General features: G+C 35.5%; 1 protein-coding gene across 10 annotated transcripts in view; it reads left to right on the forward strand.

Moving 5' to 3' along the window:
* The window catches only part of LOC113233254 (nuclear receptor coactivator 7), a 101769-nt gene that overhangs the window by 41281 nt on the left and 40863 nt on the right, over positions 1 to 19625 (forward strand). For 2 of the 10 annotated variants that reach the window (XM_026468297.1, XM_026468302.1), the window contains exons 1-2: positions 1358 to 1535; positions 10562 to 11324. The exons of 4 other annotated variants lie outside the window; for them this stretch is intronic. In XM_026468297.1, coding sequence (XP_026324082.1) covers positions 10762 to 11324 — 563 coding nt within the window. In that variant the 5' untranslated portion in view covers positions 1358 to 1535; positions 10562 to 10761. Of the gene's footprint in view, positions 1 to 1356; positions 1536 to 10561; positions 11325 to 19625 lie in introns of those variants that run through there. 4 more of the 10 variants (XM_026468301.1, XM_026468298.1, XM_026468299.1 and 1 more) reach the window with 4 other exon arrangements.

Here is a 19625-nt window from a genome sequence, read left to right on the forward strand (position 1 = left end):
ATATAACAATAATTTGCATGCTAACTGAATATATTTTTATCGTGTCAATTTTGTTTGCTTACACCCTCCAATAAATATGAGTAATCAATAAATGGTGACCTTTTTACAATTGTGCCAACAATAGGTTACAACAATAATATCGATGAAAAAACGCAGTCGCGAAACCGTGCGTTCTATTCTAAGTAGTGAAAGCTTGAAAATCAATAGCCAGCTTTATTTCCTCGTCTGCATTATTCAAACGTTGGGTATATTTTATGGAATTTGGTGTAGTACTGCGATCGACTACAATTTAATGCAACTGTGAATAGTGCTGACGATTAGGTGTAATTTGAATACAATGAGCGCGATTCACTTTTACGTAGGACGAGAAATTCTATTTTGACTGATATAAATTTAAATATTACGTGTACTGTCTGAATTCTCGTAAGTTGATGTGTGTTACGTTACGATCTCAGATACTAATACGAAAGTTCATACTTTCTCACATTGTGTCCTACAATACTCGCTGAGTAGCAAAATCTGCAAAAGCCTCCAAAATTAAAAAATCTATAAAAAATACCGCCAAGAAGCATTCAATAAGCAAAAGAAGAATATAATATTAATTTTAGTGACTGACCTTAACAGTCGACGGTGACGCTTCGAAATATTCCGTAAGTCGGTTTTCGGAATTTTGTGAACGCTGTCAGTAAGGCATGACGCTAAAGATAACTAAGAGAAATACCATAAACAATATCACGTATATAAATAAATGTGAACAAAACAAACTAGCTGTCCCTATTTTCTATATTGTGAGCTCTGTGTGCAAGTATAACTGGAAGTTTTTCTCAGTCGCACTCCGCGATGTGTACGGTTTCACGAACACACGCAGACCTGCACCTGGATTGTTGACACCAACTCTTATCAATTTGTCTCTATACTCTAGATTTGAATGCCGCATATGTTGAGCCATCATTTTTAGATGTAGGCGGCGGAATGGCTAACTTAAACATACGTATGTCAAATACCTACTCGTTTGTATGAACATGAACGCACAAATATTCATGGCATTACAATCGCAATTATATATTCGTAAATTAATGTTGGTAGACAATCTTGGTAACATACAGTTTCGTATTTTCTATTTGTTGGTGGTGAGTGACCTGATAAAGAGACTGTAATTGTAAAAGATCATGATGAAAATCTATTGCATTAAATTTTATTGAATAGCTCGGGTCGATAAGTAGATAAAATGCAGAGCACGAAAGTGCAGGGGTGGAGATGCTGCTGGCGGAGAGCAGTGGAGATGGCTGTTATCAGGTGACGAAGATAGCGCACTCAGACCCCTCCACCGAGCGGCGGCAATGAAGTCGCCATCAGTAGCACTCTCGGTGCCGAGCGCCTTGCACGTCGCGTTCGCGTGCAAGCGCACACCAACAGTGAAAGTCGCGTGCGCAAGTTCTGCTACATTTTCGTGCGTCGATATCTTCGTCTAGATATTCTGTTTGTTCATTGCGCCAGTGCAGCAGGGAAAGGAGGTCGGTGTTTGCACATACCCCGTAAGAACACCGTCGAAAATGTTAAAAGTTTTAAACCGATCCCGACTTTGTGTGGCATTACCCCAATATTGAATATTTGACCATTTTATTACTATAAAGTTATAACTGACGTAACTTTGCGAAGTAACACGGTTATATTGTATTTTATTGCATACAACATTTTAAACATCTATGTATTTATTCAGTTCCACTCGATTGTTGGTTGATTTCTCCTCGACAGATTTTTGCGTATACCCTCGTCAAGCCAGTCGCGCGTAAACAAATCTAAAACTTACAGATTCTGATTAATGAATAATGAACTGTCGAGTGATAAATTTGCGATTTCTTATTTAGAGCAGAACTGCTACAAGCGTCTACGAAGTTGTAAATGCTCCAAAACTGTTGTATTGAACTTAGTGTGCGAAAAGTTGGCATGTGTTGATGAAGTTATCGAACGTCCCTCGATGTCTGTTGAGCAACGCCAGCTGGAGCAAGAATGTGTCGTAGTGGGGTATTATATCCTTGTTGAGGTTGTACAACGCCGAATGGCATGTTACACTAGTTCAGTGAAACCGAGCATACGACCATGACCTAACATGCCATTTCATAAACAACTAAGCTGTGCTTCATAATTTTGTTTGAGTTTTTTCAATTACGGTTTAAAGTAATTCCCGTAATTTATTATTATATGAGGTGCCAAATTTTAACGACTGTGCACCTACTATTATATAACTCGCATGTAGGTAGCGTAGTTTTCTAGAAAGATAATCGATTGTCCCCTACGAATATAAAATTTTTCCATCTTTTCGTTTTATTTAAGAGCGATGCTCTTATCGATGTAGCACTGTTAAAGTATTACTGTTCTACGCTGTCTTCTTATTAACCGACAAAAAAGGAGGAAGTTCTCAATTCGACTATATTTTTTTTGTGTGTATGTTAGACGATAACTCATTCGTGAACCGATTTTGATGATTAATTTTCTGGAATGAGGGTACCTCAGCAGTGGTCCCATTTAAATTTGAAGACAATATTCCACCTCTAAGCATGGCAAAGTAGGGGATGAGGGGATGAATCCGGTTTTGCGCACTTTCCGGTAACCGATTTTATTGAAACTTGGCAGATGTGAGATGTTATTCCACGAGCCTTTGAGGTCGGTTTTTTAGTACTATGTACTGAGATTATTTCTTGGGTTATCATTCAACATCACCTGAAGTTTTGGTTAAAACCGTGAAAACAATTATATACTTGTTACAGTATGATAAAATTCTGATTATATTGGACTGAAAAAGAATTGAAATTTCTATGGATATTTTACGGCTCATACAGTTATACCATTCATAAAAGATATGTTCACCTAAATCCGCGAATATTTGTACTGTATTATTTATTTCGAAATACTAATGGATCCCTTTAAATAAAGTTCATAGAAGTACATAACCGTTCATTTAATTTTACTTGGACCATATCGTCGCCACAATATTGATAAAATTCACGTTTTCACCAAAAGCAGCTTATATAATCTTAATCACACATCAGGAGATTGAATCACACACATTTGGATGTTGCTGCTATCTTATCGATATTGGATATTAGCTCATAGTTCAATTGTACATTACGATTGGACGTGATTGAAATGAAATCAGTGTCAGTTATGCAAGTCCCTTTGCGCTTTGTATCACTTTGAAATCGGACACGACCTACATTTTTCTAGCAATAGGCGTAACTTGAGCACTGAGCTGTCCACCGCAACACAGGGCTGCAGCTAGGGAGTTACGCGATCAATAAAATTCAGGGTTGCCATAATGCACCTGCTAAGAATAATAAGTTTATTACATCTCATAGTAAATTCTTGTGCTACAATTATTCTTTTAAAATTCCCAACAATATCCATTTTTTTTCGATATTAAACACAAATAATTGAAGCTATTTGTTCTTTGTTTGTTCAACTTTCAACTCCATTTCACAATATTCTTACATAACGCCTACAGAAAAATAGTTGTGGACTTTCCAAAAGAGTTTTCAATAAAACTCTCTTTTGTTCGCACATGGCTAAATATCAACAGAAAGTATTTGCACCTGACTTGATATCCTTGGTAGGCCCATACATGGTCGTGTAAAAGGGTATCCAGTCCACTTCTGCATTGAATATGAGCATTATTATATGAGCTCAATCCCCGTAAGGATCAATATCGTGGGAATCTAACCGATCGAATAGTTTTGTCTTGCAAGGTTTTTTTTATTCAATTTGCTTTCTTTACAATCGTTTCTTCAACTCATATCACACTGCTATTACAATAGTGTTGTAAGTCAGAATATATGAACTTGAATTTCATGCTATTGCTGAGCGTAAAATTTGATTATCTACAAGTCAATAAAATCGCCGTTAGATTATTGTAAGAAAGAATTAAAAGACATCTACTTAGGTCAAAATGAGGCACACTTTTTGTGAGCTAGATCTGGACAAAACTTTACTGAGAAATATTAAATTATTTTTCCCTTTTATTATTAAATATATATGGCAAGTACGAAATTATTTGATTGTCTGTAATAAAGTTAACGTATATATAAATTCTAATAATCTTTCACAGTAAGTGAGTAATTCGTTTTCCATCGATTCCAAAAAAATAACACTTATATTGAGTTAATACACTAATGTATTAAGGGTGCGTTATGTTGACTTTGCTAATTTAGTACTAACTCAGTTAATACAATATTGTACGGTTAACTTCAATGAAACATGTATCCAAACATGCTTTTCTTACAAAAAAGTATTATGGTATACGGTATTTTAATCTTTTTATTAACAACACCAGAGAGAGTATATCCAAAGTTATTCTGCCCCATTTCTTTATTAGAGAGTCCGCCGTATTTTTGTTTTCGTGATTGGAAATCGGGTCGCAGTTTGGTGTGAGCCGTAGTGATTAATGAGGTCATTATTTGCACCAGATTTGGCTAAATTAACCAAGAAATTCCACATTACAACTCGTAATTATCACAGGATGACGTCCGAATACGGGAATATGATTGCATATGCAACTGCAAGTGACACAGCAACTTTGTTATAAAGCCAAGTCGTTCTCTTATTAGGCGTGTACAATTTGTCTTGTTACATATTCTTTATGTAAACCGGCAATAATCAATTATGTGCCCGTATTCTTACGGAACTTTGTTTGCAATATCAACAACAAGTCAATTTAAATGCTAAGTACAATGTATATTATGTAGAAAACGTATCGTAACTATATCAATGCATTGTTTTCTGTATTAAGATTTCAATGTATTTTGTATTTGGCATTTCAAGTGTTGTACCCCTCAACATTTTTGTTTTTTATAAAGTGCCTTTCGACTTGTATAACTTTTTTTTTTGCTTTTGCTTCAGTGATAATACTAATATTTTAATAAACCAATGCATTCTCTGCTTATTTTTATGAAGCCTTTTTAAATTTTGTTTTTATAAACTTCTTAAATGTTTCAGTCTACTGTTTAATTCATACCATTAATTCAAAGTTTTGTATTTAGTACAATGTTTTTGTTATTGTTCATCGCTGCTGCAAGATTTGTATTTTGTTTATCAGTCATAATGAACGGTACTGACTTATTGACCTACTATATTCTCCTATGTGAAGAGACTATTCCTAGTCTAATAATATGGTGTTGTAGCAATTATTGTTCATTGGTTGTAATTGATTCTGATTCGCATTGTGCCATAAATATTCCATGAAATAATTCCCGTTTTCCTCGAATCTGCAAAACATGCGTGTGTCATGCTGATAATTGATGTAATTACATTTAAGGAAATGTTGTCTCCGCGTATGGCACAGCGTTTGTTTTGTTTGCTCTCGGCGACAAAATTGTAACCAAACTCGTCTCAGATAGTAAGTGGTTCTAATAACTCTACTTAATAATAATAAAATAATTAATTGTTACTTTTATCTCAAAGCTCGTAATCCTTCAAATAAGTATGTCCAAAAGGAACAGTATATAAACATACTTCTCGTCTTCTAAAGTTGAAATGGTTACATTATTCGTATCAGAGAATCATTTGTGTGCTCGGCTAATTTAGATCAATGGTTTTTGTTGTTAAATTGTACTACATAGTATGTAGTGACTTGCCAGTTGTCCCCAAAAACCGTGTAATAAACACGTGATACTTTGCGGTACGCTTTTTCAATGTGTAACAAAGGAACTTTGTAACTGTTTACTACATTTCTGTTTTCTGTTCTGCCAGCAATTGTAATGGACAATAAAAATTCATGAACGTGCTTAACTTATATTATAATATAAGTTAACAGCAGACAGTCTATTTTACTACATCATTTCCATATCAAGAGACGACACTATCCAGTCAGTCACATGCATTTAGGATTCTATGTTCATTTCGATTGAATTAATGATTGGCGATTACTTCTTTGTCCGGTATAAGTGTATTTGTTAACAATTAATTTATATTCTGAGCACGTTGTCGTCTCATTACCTATGCCTTGTTTATGTTGCAGTCCCATTGTTCGTACCGTTATTGTATCTCGCTGCGTTCTTGCTAATGTATTCCCTACAAATAAAAACAAATGAAGTCACTTCGATAAATTTGTGAGTAATTATGTAGTAATCTTTTCAAGTGCATTTGAATTTTATCTTTGTGATGCCTGTAGTAATAATACTGAAAATAGACTAATCCTACGCGCGCTCGCTGCGCGCCAATAATCCCGAAACCTGCGATACCGGTTTCATAGACTTCCATCTAATCTCTTAAACAGCAAGCAAATTTTAAATAAATGTAAAATATTATTCTAGAATATTCGCAATAACTCTATAGTCACGCAAAATGTGTTAAAGATATTCGCACGTTTGTGTGTCTAACGAAAAGGCAATTGAGATGAATATCGAAATATTTTGGAGCATCAAAATCGCATCAAGAAGGACCGATTCCATAAAATAGCCTAATTGTGGCCTTGTGAGCATGAGCATTGCTTGTCTTATCGGTGAAATTTATCGAAACATGAATTTTTATTAAACTTACATTATGTTTTTGAAGAAAATCTTTGAGATAAAGTAAGTCTGTCTTGAGATTACTGTGCTCACTTTATTGGCTGGTCGTGATATCATCCCGTCCTATGTCAGTCAGTCATTCAATGTTAAGATCATACTATTTATAAAATAATATTTTTATCTTTTGTATATTTCAATAAAAGTTAGAATTTTTAATATTCTAAAATCAGATAAAAGCTAATTTATTAGTATATGTGTTTTTTTGCTTTCTATCGTGCCAATGCGGCTATTTAGATTATCGTAGTATTAGCTAATTTCTAACTATTGGTTACAATGTTGCATAATTTGCAGTGTAGTTTACATTTGATGATCAAAAGAAGATCGAGTAAATAAACTGTCCTTGTCGAGACCTTCATCATCTATTTCGCATTCACGTATAGGAAACTATCAATTATCTTTTATGGCGATGCGTATACAGTCTAATGGCCTGCTTAAATGCTGTTTCCTCAATATTTTAATTGGAACGTTCCATCTAGTTTGGTAAATTTTGTCACCGAAAATGTACATAATTGTTTATTGGATATGTTTACGTTGTAGGAATACTTTACGTACGGAATAAGTTTTATAATGTTCAGTACGTGCGATAACTATGGAAGAACAAGCGTAGTAAAGGCGCCAGCACATTTACGAGCGTTTGTGCGTGCTTTATCACTATTAGGTTATTACCACAAACCGCGTAATGATTTAAAAGCCGAATGCGACTCATAATGAAAATAACCGTAACCAGAGAATAAATAATAAGAATACGGACACTCTCCGCCCCTCCCTAGTTTTAGATACCGCACCACGCACCGCACATTGCCGGTCACATTGACTGAACGACAACAAGGCTGCCGGCGAGCCGTTTTCGCGCGAAGATTTGATATTTGAATATAGTTTTCATTTATTCATTACGAAACTTGTACGTTAATAACATCACTTTACGTTACTATTTATGATGGTCGTGAATTGTGCTGTGTACGGCTGCTTATCATCATTTTCCGAAAGATAAAACGTAGTTTAAAAAAAATATATCTGAGACTCATTCAGTTATTGTTTTCTTCATTTATTTATTGCAGAGTAATATATGTATGTATAAAAAATACAGATTTATTATATCAATATAATGAGACGCCATGACTTCGCGAATTTTCTATTCGTATTGCCGATAAATATTACGTAGGTAGTGAATATATCTAATTATTAACTAAATTTGGACAAGCAATTTCAAATACCTTGGTTACCGCACTTAAAAGAACTTTGTCCGAAATATAATATATAATATAATAATAATATTTATTGTTACAAAATAGTTACAACACAATAGTGAAGTCCCTGACACCTGAGCTAGGTATAACCTGTGTTACAGGAGTCAGTGTCCTCTCTATAAATTACATTATAAAATTTTAAGTGCTTTTAATACATTTTTGAAATAAATCTTCAATATTACTCTAGTTAGTGAATTAATGAAAAATATAATAATATATCGATATAAATACCTAACAGACATGTATAATTATTAGGATTCTATGAACAGAATCATAGATAACAGGTTCGCGTTAGAATTTTCGCTATGTTGCCGCTCTGACCACGTAACGAAATAGTGCGAGAAAGTGGTGGGTAACCCTGCCACTTCACGCACACATTTGCGCCTGTGCAGATATTGCCTTGCTGTATGTAGTAGTAGTAGGTAAATAATTGTCGACCGTTGTATGGAGTGTCCGGGGTGTGCCGTAACTATGGCGAGTCCAAGGTTTTTTATCAGTCCCGCACCCTGACTACGGCTTCTCATTATTCGTCTGTTAAAACATTATGGGCTACATATCTCACAACATCTGAAATAGTACCTCTGTTTTATTCTCCAAAGATTCTTACCTAAAACATTTATTGATTATCGCCTGTTTCTAAGACGTTCCTAACATTCGTGTCACAAATAGTAATAATAATTTACGTTATGTCGTTGTTATGACAGAGTAGCTCTAGATCTTGTTTTAGCTGAGAGCGTTAATAAAAACTTTCTGCGCACTTCAAACAAAATGTAAACATCGTCAAACTTCAAAAGCTTTAACGAATTACAACCTTTTACTCAAGTGTGTTATCAACAAGAGAATGTGAGGTGCGCTTTAGCTTCTAAGTTTTCGTATCTGACTGTTCCATTGTGTAAACAAAAATGATTTGGACACGTACACGTATCTTAATCACACCATAGCACATTGTGCCGTGTATAAGTAGACACTAGCAATGGAGCTATGAATTGCAATAAATCGCCGCTGATAAATCTATAAGTTCGCGATACATTTTTGCGTCGTGTTGGATACGAGTATGTTACGATAAAATCGCTTGTTTTTTAACAATTTATACGTAACTAGTGTCGTATTCGTTAGAACTGGTGGCGGCGGGCGGAGTCGCGTCTAATGTCTCTTTTTGATATGTTAATCCCCTCGGTGACATTGGGAGGCCGTTTCTTATAAGATTGGCCTATATGGGTTACCTTACCGTACTGTTCATATACTTAATTGTTATGCTCTACGTTGAATTAGGATTTTTTTTCAGTTCACTCTGCTCAATCTCATCTAACTTATCTGCTCATTTTGCCTTGACCCAGTTGTGGCAACATTTTAATTTTATTTCGTAATTGTTATTTAGTTTTAGTGTCTTAATGAAATAATTGATTAGAATAAGTATAAGAAACAATAGATATTTTTTAATGATCTAGTTCATTGGCTTCATGCACGATTATCATATACGTATTTCCATTAACGAAGCTCTAAGCTTAATAAGTGTCAATTAATAAACTCAATTGTTTCACGACCTTGATTACGAATGTCCGACGGCACAACTGATTCTGTTTTACTATTTCAAGAGACCAATTCACGTGACATACACAAATAAAACCAATAGACACATTTACCGTCATCATCAACCCATTTATACGTCTCACGACTGGACACGGATCTTCTCTCAGACGAGGGTTTAGACCATAGTTCGCCACTCAGGCCCAACTTCACATGTTTTCCGAGGGCTGTGAATTTTTTCGACGTGCAGGTTTCATTTCAGCTCGTGGTAAATTTCAAATTAAATTTCGCACATAAATTAAAAAAAAAACAACACATTATGGCGATGACAGCGTAAATCGCAGTGCTCGTCAGAGTTCTGGATACAGTCCAAATGCAGCAGCATTTACTGGTAAGGTCATAGGTGCTATCAAAACGTCGTGAACCGGTAGCATCGTCTCCTCTAGTAAAAAGAGGCGGCTATTTATACAAGCTGTTAATAACTTTCCCTGGTTCGATGAAGCGCGCGTGAACCGGTGACGCCTATGCTGTTACGAAAGCTGCACCGCCTGCTCACTTATATGGCATAGCGCCTGTCGCCAGAACCCTCCACGACACTTGTTACTACGATTTCTTACTTGTTATTACGAGTTGAAAATAAACCTCAGCAGTTTTCCAAATAGACCTTCAAGATTACACAGTCGAGTCATATATTGCTCAAAGTAACATGTTCAGTTTCTTTGTCGTGGTATATATATCACCTTTATAATTAACTTCCGTTTAGATTATCACACGTGACTAGATAAGAAATAGCTCCCGAAATATTTGACATCGTTCGTTACTAATATACCGTTATGGCTTAAATTTCAGTTTATTGAAACGGATAACCAATTAATTCGTTAGCCATTGTCAGTGAAATCAACCAATTTGTCGGACATTCTGAACAAAAGTCGAATGGCCTGCAGGCGTTTCGTGCCTTTGGCAGCAGACTGATGCGACGGGCCATTTGTACTAAATCCGGCAACTCCGTGCCGAGGTGAATGTCAAAGTATGATTAATGAAGCTATAGAATAAAAAGGGTATCTTTTTTCAAACCAAATTGATTGGATTTTCTTTTTACCACCCTAATTTAATTTTTCACAGCCTTTATGTTTGTAATACGACTGAATACGTATTCAAAACTAATTCGAAAATAGATTATTTACCTGTATCTGTTCAGATTGTAAACACCTCTTTGCCACACATTAGGATTGGGATCGTTTTAAAATTTACGGACCGTTGGTTTTTTATTAATACGCTGAACAGTGAACGAAACCCAAAGAACTGAAAATATTTGACATTATTTTCTGAGTTCTGACAGCGTTCCATCAAAAATTCTAAAATGAAGGAGCCGTGACTATAACGTTAGCTCAATAATTTGGATATAAGTGTAAGTGAATTTTGTGACTATGAGTGGAAGTGAACCGACGCTGACGGAGTCGCCGGTGCCGCTGGCATTGGCGCGGCTACAGGGTGGGCGACCGCGGAACGCTCCACGCGGACTTCGCACGCACCGCCCCAGTCTGCAACTCGCCAGCTTGCAGGAGTCTGCTGATGAGACTCCTCGACGCTTCAGCGAAGAACCTCCTGCACCCGACACTGACGATGATGAAGCCTTCTCTGATTTAGCCGTGGTTTTTGATGATAAGCCAGCACGTCCAATGCCTAATGGTCGTAGAGCATCCGATGCTACTTTTGCAGAAAGGTATAGAAAATTGACCGAATTTGATGCTCCCCCGCCTGAAGCTCCTCGACGGGCTTCGTTGGCCGTTCCGGTTGGGATAGAAGGTTTTGGGCCGAATGATAAAGGCCGCCGACGTTCATGGGCTGCGCGACTGCAGCTCGAGCGCAAAAAGAGACGAAAGTCAGGAGGCAACGACACTGACGAAGAGGGGGACGTACCGACTTATGTGCGCCAGAAGCGACCCTCCTGGTGGAACGTGTTCGTGCCGGATAACATGCTAAAGAACAGGTATTTTAATTCACTTCATTGTTCTTGCGACTCGTCAGTTATGTTTTAATCTGATTTCCTGACTTATTGATTAACATTGTCGTTTTTTTCTTCATGACGGTTGCTCAATGCACCTATATGCATAAATCGAGTATTAATTGATGTTTACGTTGTTCGAATGACGGTAACTCATCATGCAATGCCATATAATGTTCTATAAAGTGTTGCAGTAGAATGGAAATGAATAACTACAACTCCATGAACTAGATTTCCTTGACTCAAAATGCTCTACTCCGAGTCCGATTGTTAGTGCTGCCGAAGTGGGTGCGCTCTGTCAGGGTCGCCAACGTAAACGCACAAGCTGTTTTTTAAATAACACACTACATGATTGACCTACGCCGAATTTTAATATATCACATGACTAAAATAAACTTTACAGTAAAGTTTTCTGTCTCGGTTTTTCTTCTTTTATTTTCGTTTTTTCTTTACATTGCATATTTCGTGTTCTTTGACGCCTTAAAACTCGAAATTTTGTTACTGCACATACTGGTCTTGTTATTATCACGTTTCATCAAGAAATTTTTAATTAATTAGTTTCTTGCTTTCTTCACGCGATTAACACACAAAATGTTACGAATCGACCTTACCTTATTTAAAAAAATTTTTGATCGTTATAACTGTTGTCCATGGTACGACAAATAAAGTTGAAAAAATTCCACATTCAAAAAGCCTTCGTTTTCAGTTGCTACTAAAAGCAAATATACACAAGAGTGTTTACCTACGTGACAAATTTACGGTTTCGTTTTGATAAATCAGTCGCTATCTGATTTATGTTGGCATTATTCTTATCTGAGCAAAGTAACGTACCTGATGTACGTAAACAAATATTTTCATAATCTCCGGCGCTTACTTTAATGTCTGTTTGACTGATGAATGCCATTTTGTGGACATAATTATAAATTTATCTATAACTTACCGTAATGGTAAAATCTTAATTAAACGAAATCTTTTTACTCTAATTCTACATAATCTTGATTTCGTTTGTGTCTGCTTAGTTAATAGTTCATAAACAACATGGTGTATATATTTGACTTATATAAGCTGTAAAAGGTGGGTTTTTGATTAGTTAACAATATCAATGTGTATAAAATCGCGTTACCCGAAAGAGGAAACGATATAGAAAATTCAATTTACGTTCTCTATCGTCGTCAGTACTAGGTACGACATTTTTTAACGTTTCACAAAAGAAAATTTGTAGTACAATTTTCACTAATCTTTAGTAATTTTCTCTTTTCACATATTACTTTTCTTTGAAATTTTCATTTAGTCGCGTGACATTTGCACACCGGAATCTTCCGTTAAAAAAAGGAATGTTTTAATATATACTGCGAAATGGCGTGTACGTAAATATCGACTTAGAGAGTGTATCTCATAAGCATACTTTAAAGTTGGTCCAGGACTAATTTCATTAAACGTGTAAACTTATATTACACGGCAAATTTGCAATGGCATTAAAGTTAGCAGTTAGCATAACGCTAATGTATTCAAGGATATGCCGATATTAAACCGCACTCTACCCTCCATTTGTCGTCCCATATGCGTACATTGTCTGTTTATCTACCACTCGTATCTCATCTGCCAAGTATATATGCCCTATAGGACACCTATGTATAGTGGCTAATGTATATTAAGTACCGTAAAGGATATTCCTATAATGACAATATATTTACAATATGACGCTAAAAGGATTTAAGCCAGTTAGCAGATTCATTACTCTTCAAAATTTTGTCACGATCTGTTTAACTCTTCGTACCTAATGCGTGTGCAAGCTATTTGTAAGAAGATTTGCAAAATACTTTTTTGCCTTGACACTTGCTATTTCTTTACAGCAGTCACGTACGTTGTCCAGTCAAATTGATCTTAATCAACCGGGAAGAAATTGGTTTCGCTCATCGAAACCCGCCAGAGTAATCTGCCTATTCAATCGAATTGTTTTTCTTGTAAATAGCTTTGCAGAATACACCCGCCTTAATACTATGATGTAACTTTCATCTTTCATGTAAAATATACACTATTTTTTCAGTTTTTTTACGCAAAAGCAACGTACAAAGATAATATATAAAATATGTATAAAATTAATGCCCGCAAAGAAGTTGAACTTGCATTTTAATGGATGTTGAATCCATTTTCATTGACCGCCCTTAGCCACCCACTAGTACTGCGTTCCACAAACAATAATGTGCTCGGAAGATCAGCTGTAATAGATGTAGGCGAGGCTTAGGTGCTAGGAAATGTCATTATAATAAATAATTGGTCTCACGAAAAGGCGAAGGTCTGGGAAACGTGAACCATGTTATAAATATTTCTTTGTTGTCGAGTTTTTAATCCAACTAATTGTTAGATTACTCGGCAATACCTCAATAAGTAATATGTAAATGCCAGTATATGCATATTTCATAATATTTCATAAATAAAATTCTTTGTTGTGAATGATTCTAATAAGAAGAAAGAAGGTTTATTACCCTTTGACGCTTTAGTAAGACGTGAAACCACAAGATTCATGTGTGTTGCAAGAAATCGCGTCATGAATCTAAACAGTTTCGTCACCATGGGTCTAAGCACCTCATGAACATTGTTTCCGCAATCGAACATTCACTTTTGCATTTCTACAGCAGGTTGCCTTCAGATAACGGATTTAGTTTATTATCCGATATAGATTGTTCTGTCAATCTAAACATGTAACAATGAATATTTGAAGTTAGAAGCGTTCAGAAATAAGATCGGTGCGTAGGAAGATATAAAAACTTATGTAGAATACATACCTATAAATACAAAGATCATCGTTCAAAATTATGTTTATTATGAATAATTCAGCGACTAGAGTCAAAGACCCGAGGTCCAATGATATTAGCATCCTCGTCTCGTGCGCTGATCGCTGACTGCTACTCATTACTGACGCAAGCCGTTTCCCTGATGCAACGCGATGAAATACACATATACTCGTAGTAAGGGTTATTGATTATTTTTACATGATAGTATGATTTGGTCGCCACTAAATTACATAGTTTTTGTAATTTTTATTAGAATACTTCGGCTAATAGACGCATTTTCATATTAAGTTTCATTAGAAGTATTTATAGAACAGATCTAGAAATAAGTTAAAATATTTCGCTACAAGTTTTTTGCGACAGGCTTAGATTAGAGTCTTTAAGTTGCAGATGCCTAATTATGATCTGTAGAAAATACCCACGTCGTAACTTCAATGGATTGTCCTCAGATTGAATCTCGGAACATTGCCAATGCTTTCTATGTTTATTTTATGCGCATTTGTTTACTGATTATCTTTGTCGGTTTTAGATCTAAGATTATTTTGAATTTTAAATTGCCTGACCAGTGAAAATATGATAACTTAAATCAATTATGTACGTAATACGCAATGAAAATAACGAGGTTATTTTTGACAAATGTAATTTTTTTTTGCCTCTGGAGAACAATATTTTTGAAGGTTGGCAGTCCGCCAGGGTTTACTTCTGTTAGTCGCTCCTACTTCGTTTATAGTTATTGCAAAATATATGAAGAGGACAAAAACTAGTCTGTTTCATATATTTGTTTAGTCTGTGGTTTGTACACAATCATTGTTTTATATGTTTGTAGACGCAACGCCAACACTGAGATGTATTTTTGAGTCTGGCACCTGATTAATATTGTTATTTCATCAAATCGCTGTCATTATTTCTATACTGGCAATGCACTTTATTAAATTGTCACTGATATGTATGTTGCCCTTAAAATGTCTTTGGACTTATCCACAGACCAAATTATCTTTGTGATTTTATATAATATACTAGCGATATAAGTGTAATTAATCAACATGCTGTATGTATATCTGAGCCTGTGATTGATATTATAGGTAGTCTTGCTGATAATTCTAATTCACTTGCAATGTTAAACAATTGGATAAAAAAGAGTTTTTCCATCTAATTAATTAAATAGATTAACAAAATACAAGACATTGTAGTCTTACATAGTCATACACGGCAGCGTTGTTTCTCCTGGTCTGTTATCTCACATTAACTTTAACATTAAACCAAATCTTCGTCGTCCTAAAACCTTTGTGTTAAATGTTTATCGAAATAACACATCCTTTTATAACCCCGTGACTAGAATATGCCGAACCTACAATGATTTACTGATATCAGAATCACAGTCACATTGATGTTTTCGACAACAATCTTTGTCGAATTCGTACCAATCTCCTCAAATATTTCAACTCCTAATTAAAAAAAAGTAAAAAAAGTCCTGCCAAATTAATATACTTTGTACTAACATAGGTTAGTCTTTAGTTGCATTAGTTTTAAGTTGTAATCTCACTTTTCCACTTTTTTGTTTTGTGTAATCCTTATGCAAATATGTTTACACTTCGCATAATAATGCTGTATGTACAAGTATTAGGTCTACATTCTAGATTAAGACTATAAATTATATCGCAATTTGTTCCACTGAATGTAAACTGTTTTGTACATCCAATAAAAAAAAATACTCCTGTCAGTTCATAGACCGCCACAGCTCCCTCGTAAATTTCTTCTTTTGTAAGCTATTTTCTGAGCTACTGGTACGACTGATGTTAATATCTGCATTTTATAAAGATTACAAAAAATGCAAATATAGGCACTTATTATGTATTTCTCTTCAGAAAACATATTTGTTTATGGATAAAAATATGGCAATTGTCTCAAACCGAATCTAGCGAGAGAGAATTATCATAAATCTCGATTTATTTTCGTGCTTGTACGATAGGTCTGTTAAAAATAATGCTGAAGTAATCAGGGTCGGATAGGTCGACTTTGCTAAAATTAATATTGAATCTTGAATCTTTGCAAAGGTCGAAATCCGGATGTTTCCGTTTCGCATAAAAGCCTCAATTAGCATTATCTTAATCGGCGTTTAATGTTAATGCATTAATGTTTTGATTGCCTCTCTGCAAGCTGCTGCGGATTTTTGAACGCGCTATACGTATTTACTACTTATATTTGAACTGACTATCAAAAGGATTGTATATTCAAGTTGAGTACTCAATAAAATAACGATTTTGATCATCAAATTTGCGTCAATTCATCTGGAGGCAGATTTCCAATGTCATCTATGAAAGTCCTCAGACTTGGCACGATATTTACATAAAATGTGTTTAATAATAAGATTATTATTATCTAGTAAAATCTACTGTGTTTCAGAGTCTGTTATAAAAAACTTTATGCGTAATGGCAAATACGGAAAGGACACGGGGCTTAATAGCAGCGTTCTATTTTACTCGTCGTAAAGCACACACATGTCCCAGGGGCAGGTCATACGCAAGATAAGGTTGTCAGATAAACGGAACATGCAAATTTTCAAAGTGGGACAATAAACTATATGTTGTGAAAGTCTCATATGCACCGCAGTGATGTTGATTTACCTAAGAGCAAAACAATTTTAGGCATGTGCAACCCTGTGAACTCATCTTAGTTGCAAACTATTTTGTAGTTGTCAAATCTTTATTAATTTTCGGACCCCATTCCTGAACTTTAGAAATTTAAACGCTAAAAATGAGGACGCTTCGGGTTCTTTACAAGACACGTAGGTTTCTTTGAGAAAACATATGTAACGCGATTTAGATCCGAAAAAATAGTTTCATTTCTACGGTGTAGCAATCGTGAAAATCTAAGAACTCGACATGTAAAAGGTTTGATGACGTTTAAAATTGATTTATACTAATGTACTGATTAAGCAACTGCCACATCCAAAAAGATTCAGAAAAAAATATGTACATAAAATAATACATTATTATAATTATGAATATAAAAATCGAACACGAAGAAAAGTTCCTTGGAACCGGCTACATCAGCCCACTATATGGCGAGGTCGCTGGTTCGAATCCAGCAGGATCGGAGGAATTTTTCTTTGTTCGATCTTTGTATTAATAATATTATAACAAACTAGTGGAAGAGTAATTATAGAGGAGTAATTTCACAAAAATAATTGAATATAAATTGTTATTGATTGATATTCAATTATTTTTTGTGAAATTACTCCACTAGTTTTGTTATAATTATTAATACAAAGATCAAACACTCAGAAAAAATTCCTTCGATCCGGCCGGATTCGAACCGACGTCTTCTAGCTTACCGTGTCATACGCTGTACCAACTAAGCCACGGAACGAACCAGCGGACCTCACGAATTTTTCTATGTGCTTGCGTCGTGTCGTGTATGAAAGATTTAAGGACTGGTAACTGTAAAGGTACTAACTGGATGGTAAATCTTTCATAGATTTCTCATAGATGGCGCTACGGCTAAAAAGTCGTTGAAAAAACCAAATACAAAGACACGACGCAAGCAAATAGAAAAATTTGTGAGGTCCGCTGGTTCGTTCCGTAGCTTAGTTAGTATAGCGTCTGACACGGTAAGCTAGAAGAAGTCGGTTCGAATCCGGCCGGATCGAAGGAATTTTTTATGAGTTTTTGATCTTTGTATTAAATAATTATAACAAAACTAGTGGAGTAATTTCACAAAAAATAATTGAATATCAATTCAAAAATAATTTAAAATACATCGAATAGCGACATCTCTCGCCAGGACTGGTAACAGTAAAGGTACTAACTGGGTGATAAATCCTTCATAGATTTCTCATAGATGGCGCTACGACTAAAAAGTCGTTGAAAAAACCAAATACAAAGACACGACGCAAGCACATAGAAAAATTCGTGAGGTCCGCTGGTTCGTTCCGTGGCTTAGTTGGTATAGCGTCTGGCACGGTAAGCTAGAAGACGTCGGTTCGAATCCGGCAGAATCGAAGGAATTTTTTTCTGAGTGTTCGATCTTTGTATTAATAATTGTAATTGAATATAATTGTAAAACATCGTGATATTCAATAAACGTAATGATACATTATGTCTTGCGATGATTTGCCACAGCCCTAAACAACTGATAAGTATTCATTTACGACTCTGGCCCGCTCTCGCTTCCTTCGAAAATAAATCATCTGGAGCGTTATGACGACATATTGTAGTCAACTATTATGGTTCCGATACTATTCTCAAATCATGACTACTTCAGTTCTTAAATTGCATGACGGAAGTTGAAGATGAGTATTTTCAGTCCTTATTCATACACGTTTACCCATAGAATAGAAGGAGGAGAAGGAAAGGTCCAAAATGGAGGAAAGGTCAATCTAGAAATTTGAACTTACCTTTGTTATGACTTTTATGCTCTGTAGGGCTAGCACAATAGGGCGCGACTTGCGAGAGAGCGACATAGAGCGCGTGATTTGTATGCGAAAATAGCAGTATCTCGCGCTTTATGTCCCTCTCGCTCAAGTCGCGCCTTGTCGTGCTAGCCCTAATGGCCATACATATGAATTCGAACATTACAAAAATTCCCGCGCCCGGAACGCTTCCGCGGCCGCCTCTGTGTGGCCAGAGCATTATACTGTAACTATATATTTACATATAATATTTTTTAAACATTTAAGTACTCCCACTGGCAAAGTACTAGAGACGCTTAAGAAAATTAAAACAGCTCGAGTATTTGTAATCCCATCTAAAACATGCAATTAGACCTCGAACAATCCAAATCTTAGATATTGTCAATGTAATTAATCGTTCAGGAAATTTAACTAAAAAAATATAAATAGTGTGAAAATATTAATCATCATCGCTACGGCTAAAAAGTTGTTGAAAAACCAAATACAAATACACGGCAACAAGCACATAGAAAAATTCGTGAGGTCCGCTGATTCGTTCCGTAGCTTAGTTGATATAGCGTCTGACACGATATGCTAGAAGATCGAAGGAATTTCTTCTGAGTGTTCGATCTTTGTATTAATAATTATAACAAACTAGTGGAGTAATTGCACATAAAAAGTAATTGAATATGAATTCAATAAAAATTTAAATACCGTGAATAGCGACATCTTTAGCCGGGGCTGGTAGCTGTAAAAGTATATGACTGGGTGACGAAATACTTTCATAGATTTCTCGTAGATGGCGCTACGGCTAGAAAGTCCTTGAAAAAGCAAATACAAAGACACGACAACAAGCACATAGAAAAATTCGTGAGGTTCGCTGGTTCGTTCCGTGGCTTAGTTGGTATAGCGTCTGGCACGGTATGCTAGAAGACGTCGGTTCGAATCCAGCCGGATTGAAGGATTTTTTTCTGAGTGTTCGATCTTTGTACTAATAATTATAACACACTAGTGGAGTAATTTCACATAAAATATAATTGAATATCAATTCAATAAATATTTAAATAATAGGGGTTAAAGTATGAAATTGCCGATTTGTACTGA

This window comes from Hyposmocoma kahamanoa, unplaced genomic scaffold (assembly GCF_003589595.1).
Source record: "Hyposmocoma kahamanoa isolate Upper Pololo Valley unplaced genomic scaffold, ASM358959v1 78, whole genome shotgun sequence".
NCBI classification, from domain to species: Eukaryota; Metazoa; Arthropoda; class Insecta; order Lepidoptera; family Cosmopterigidae; genus Hyposmocoma; species Hyposmocoma kahamanoa.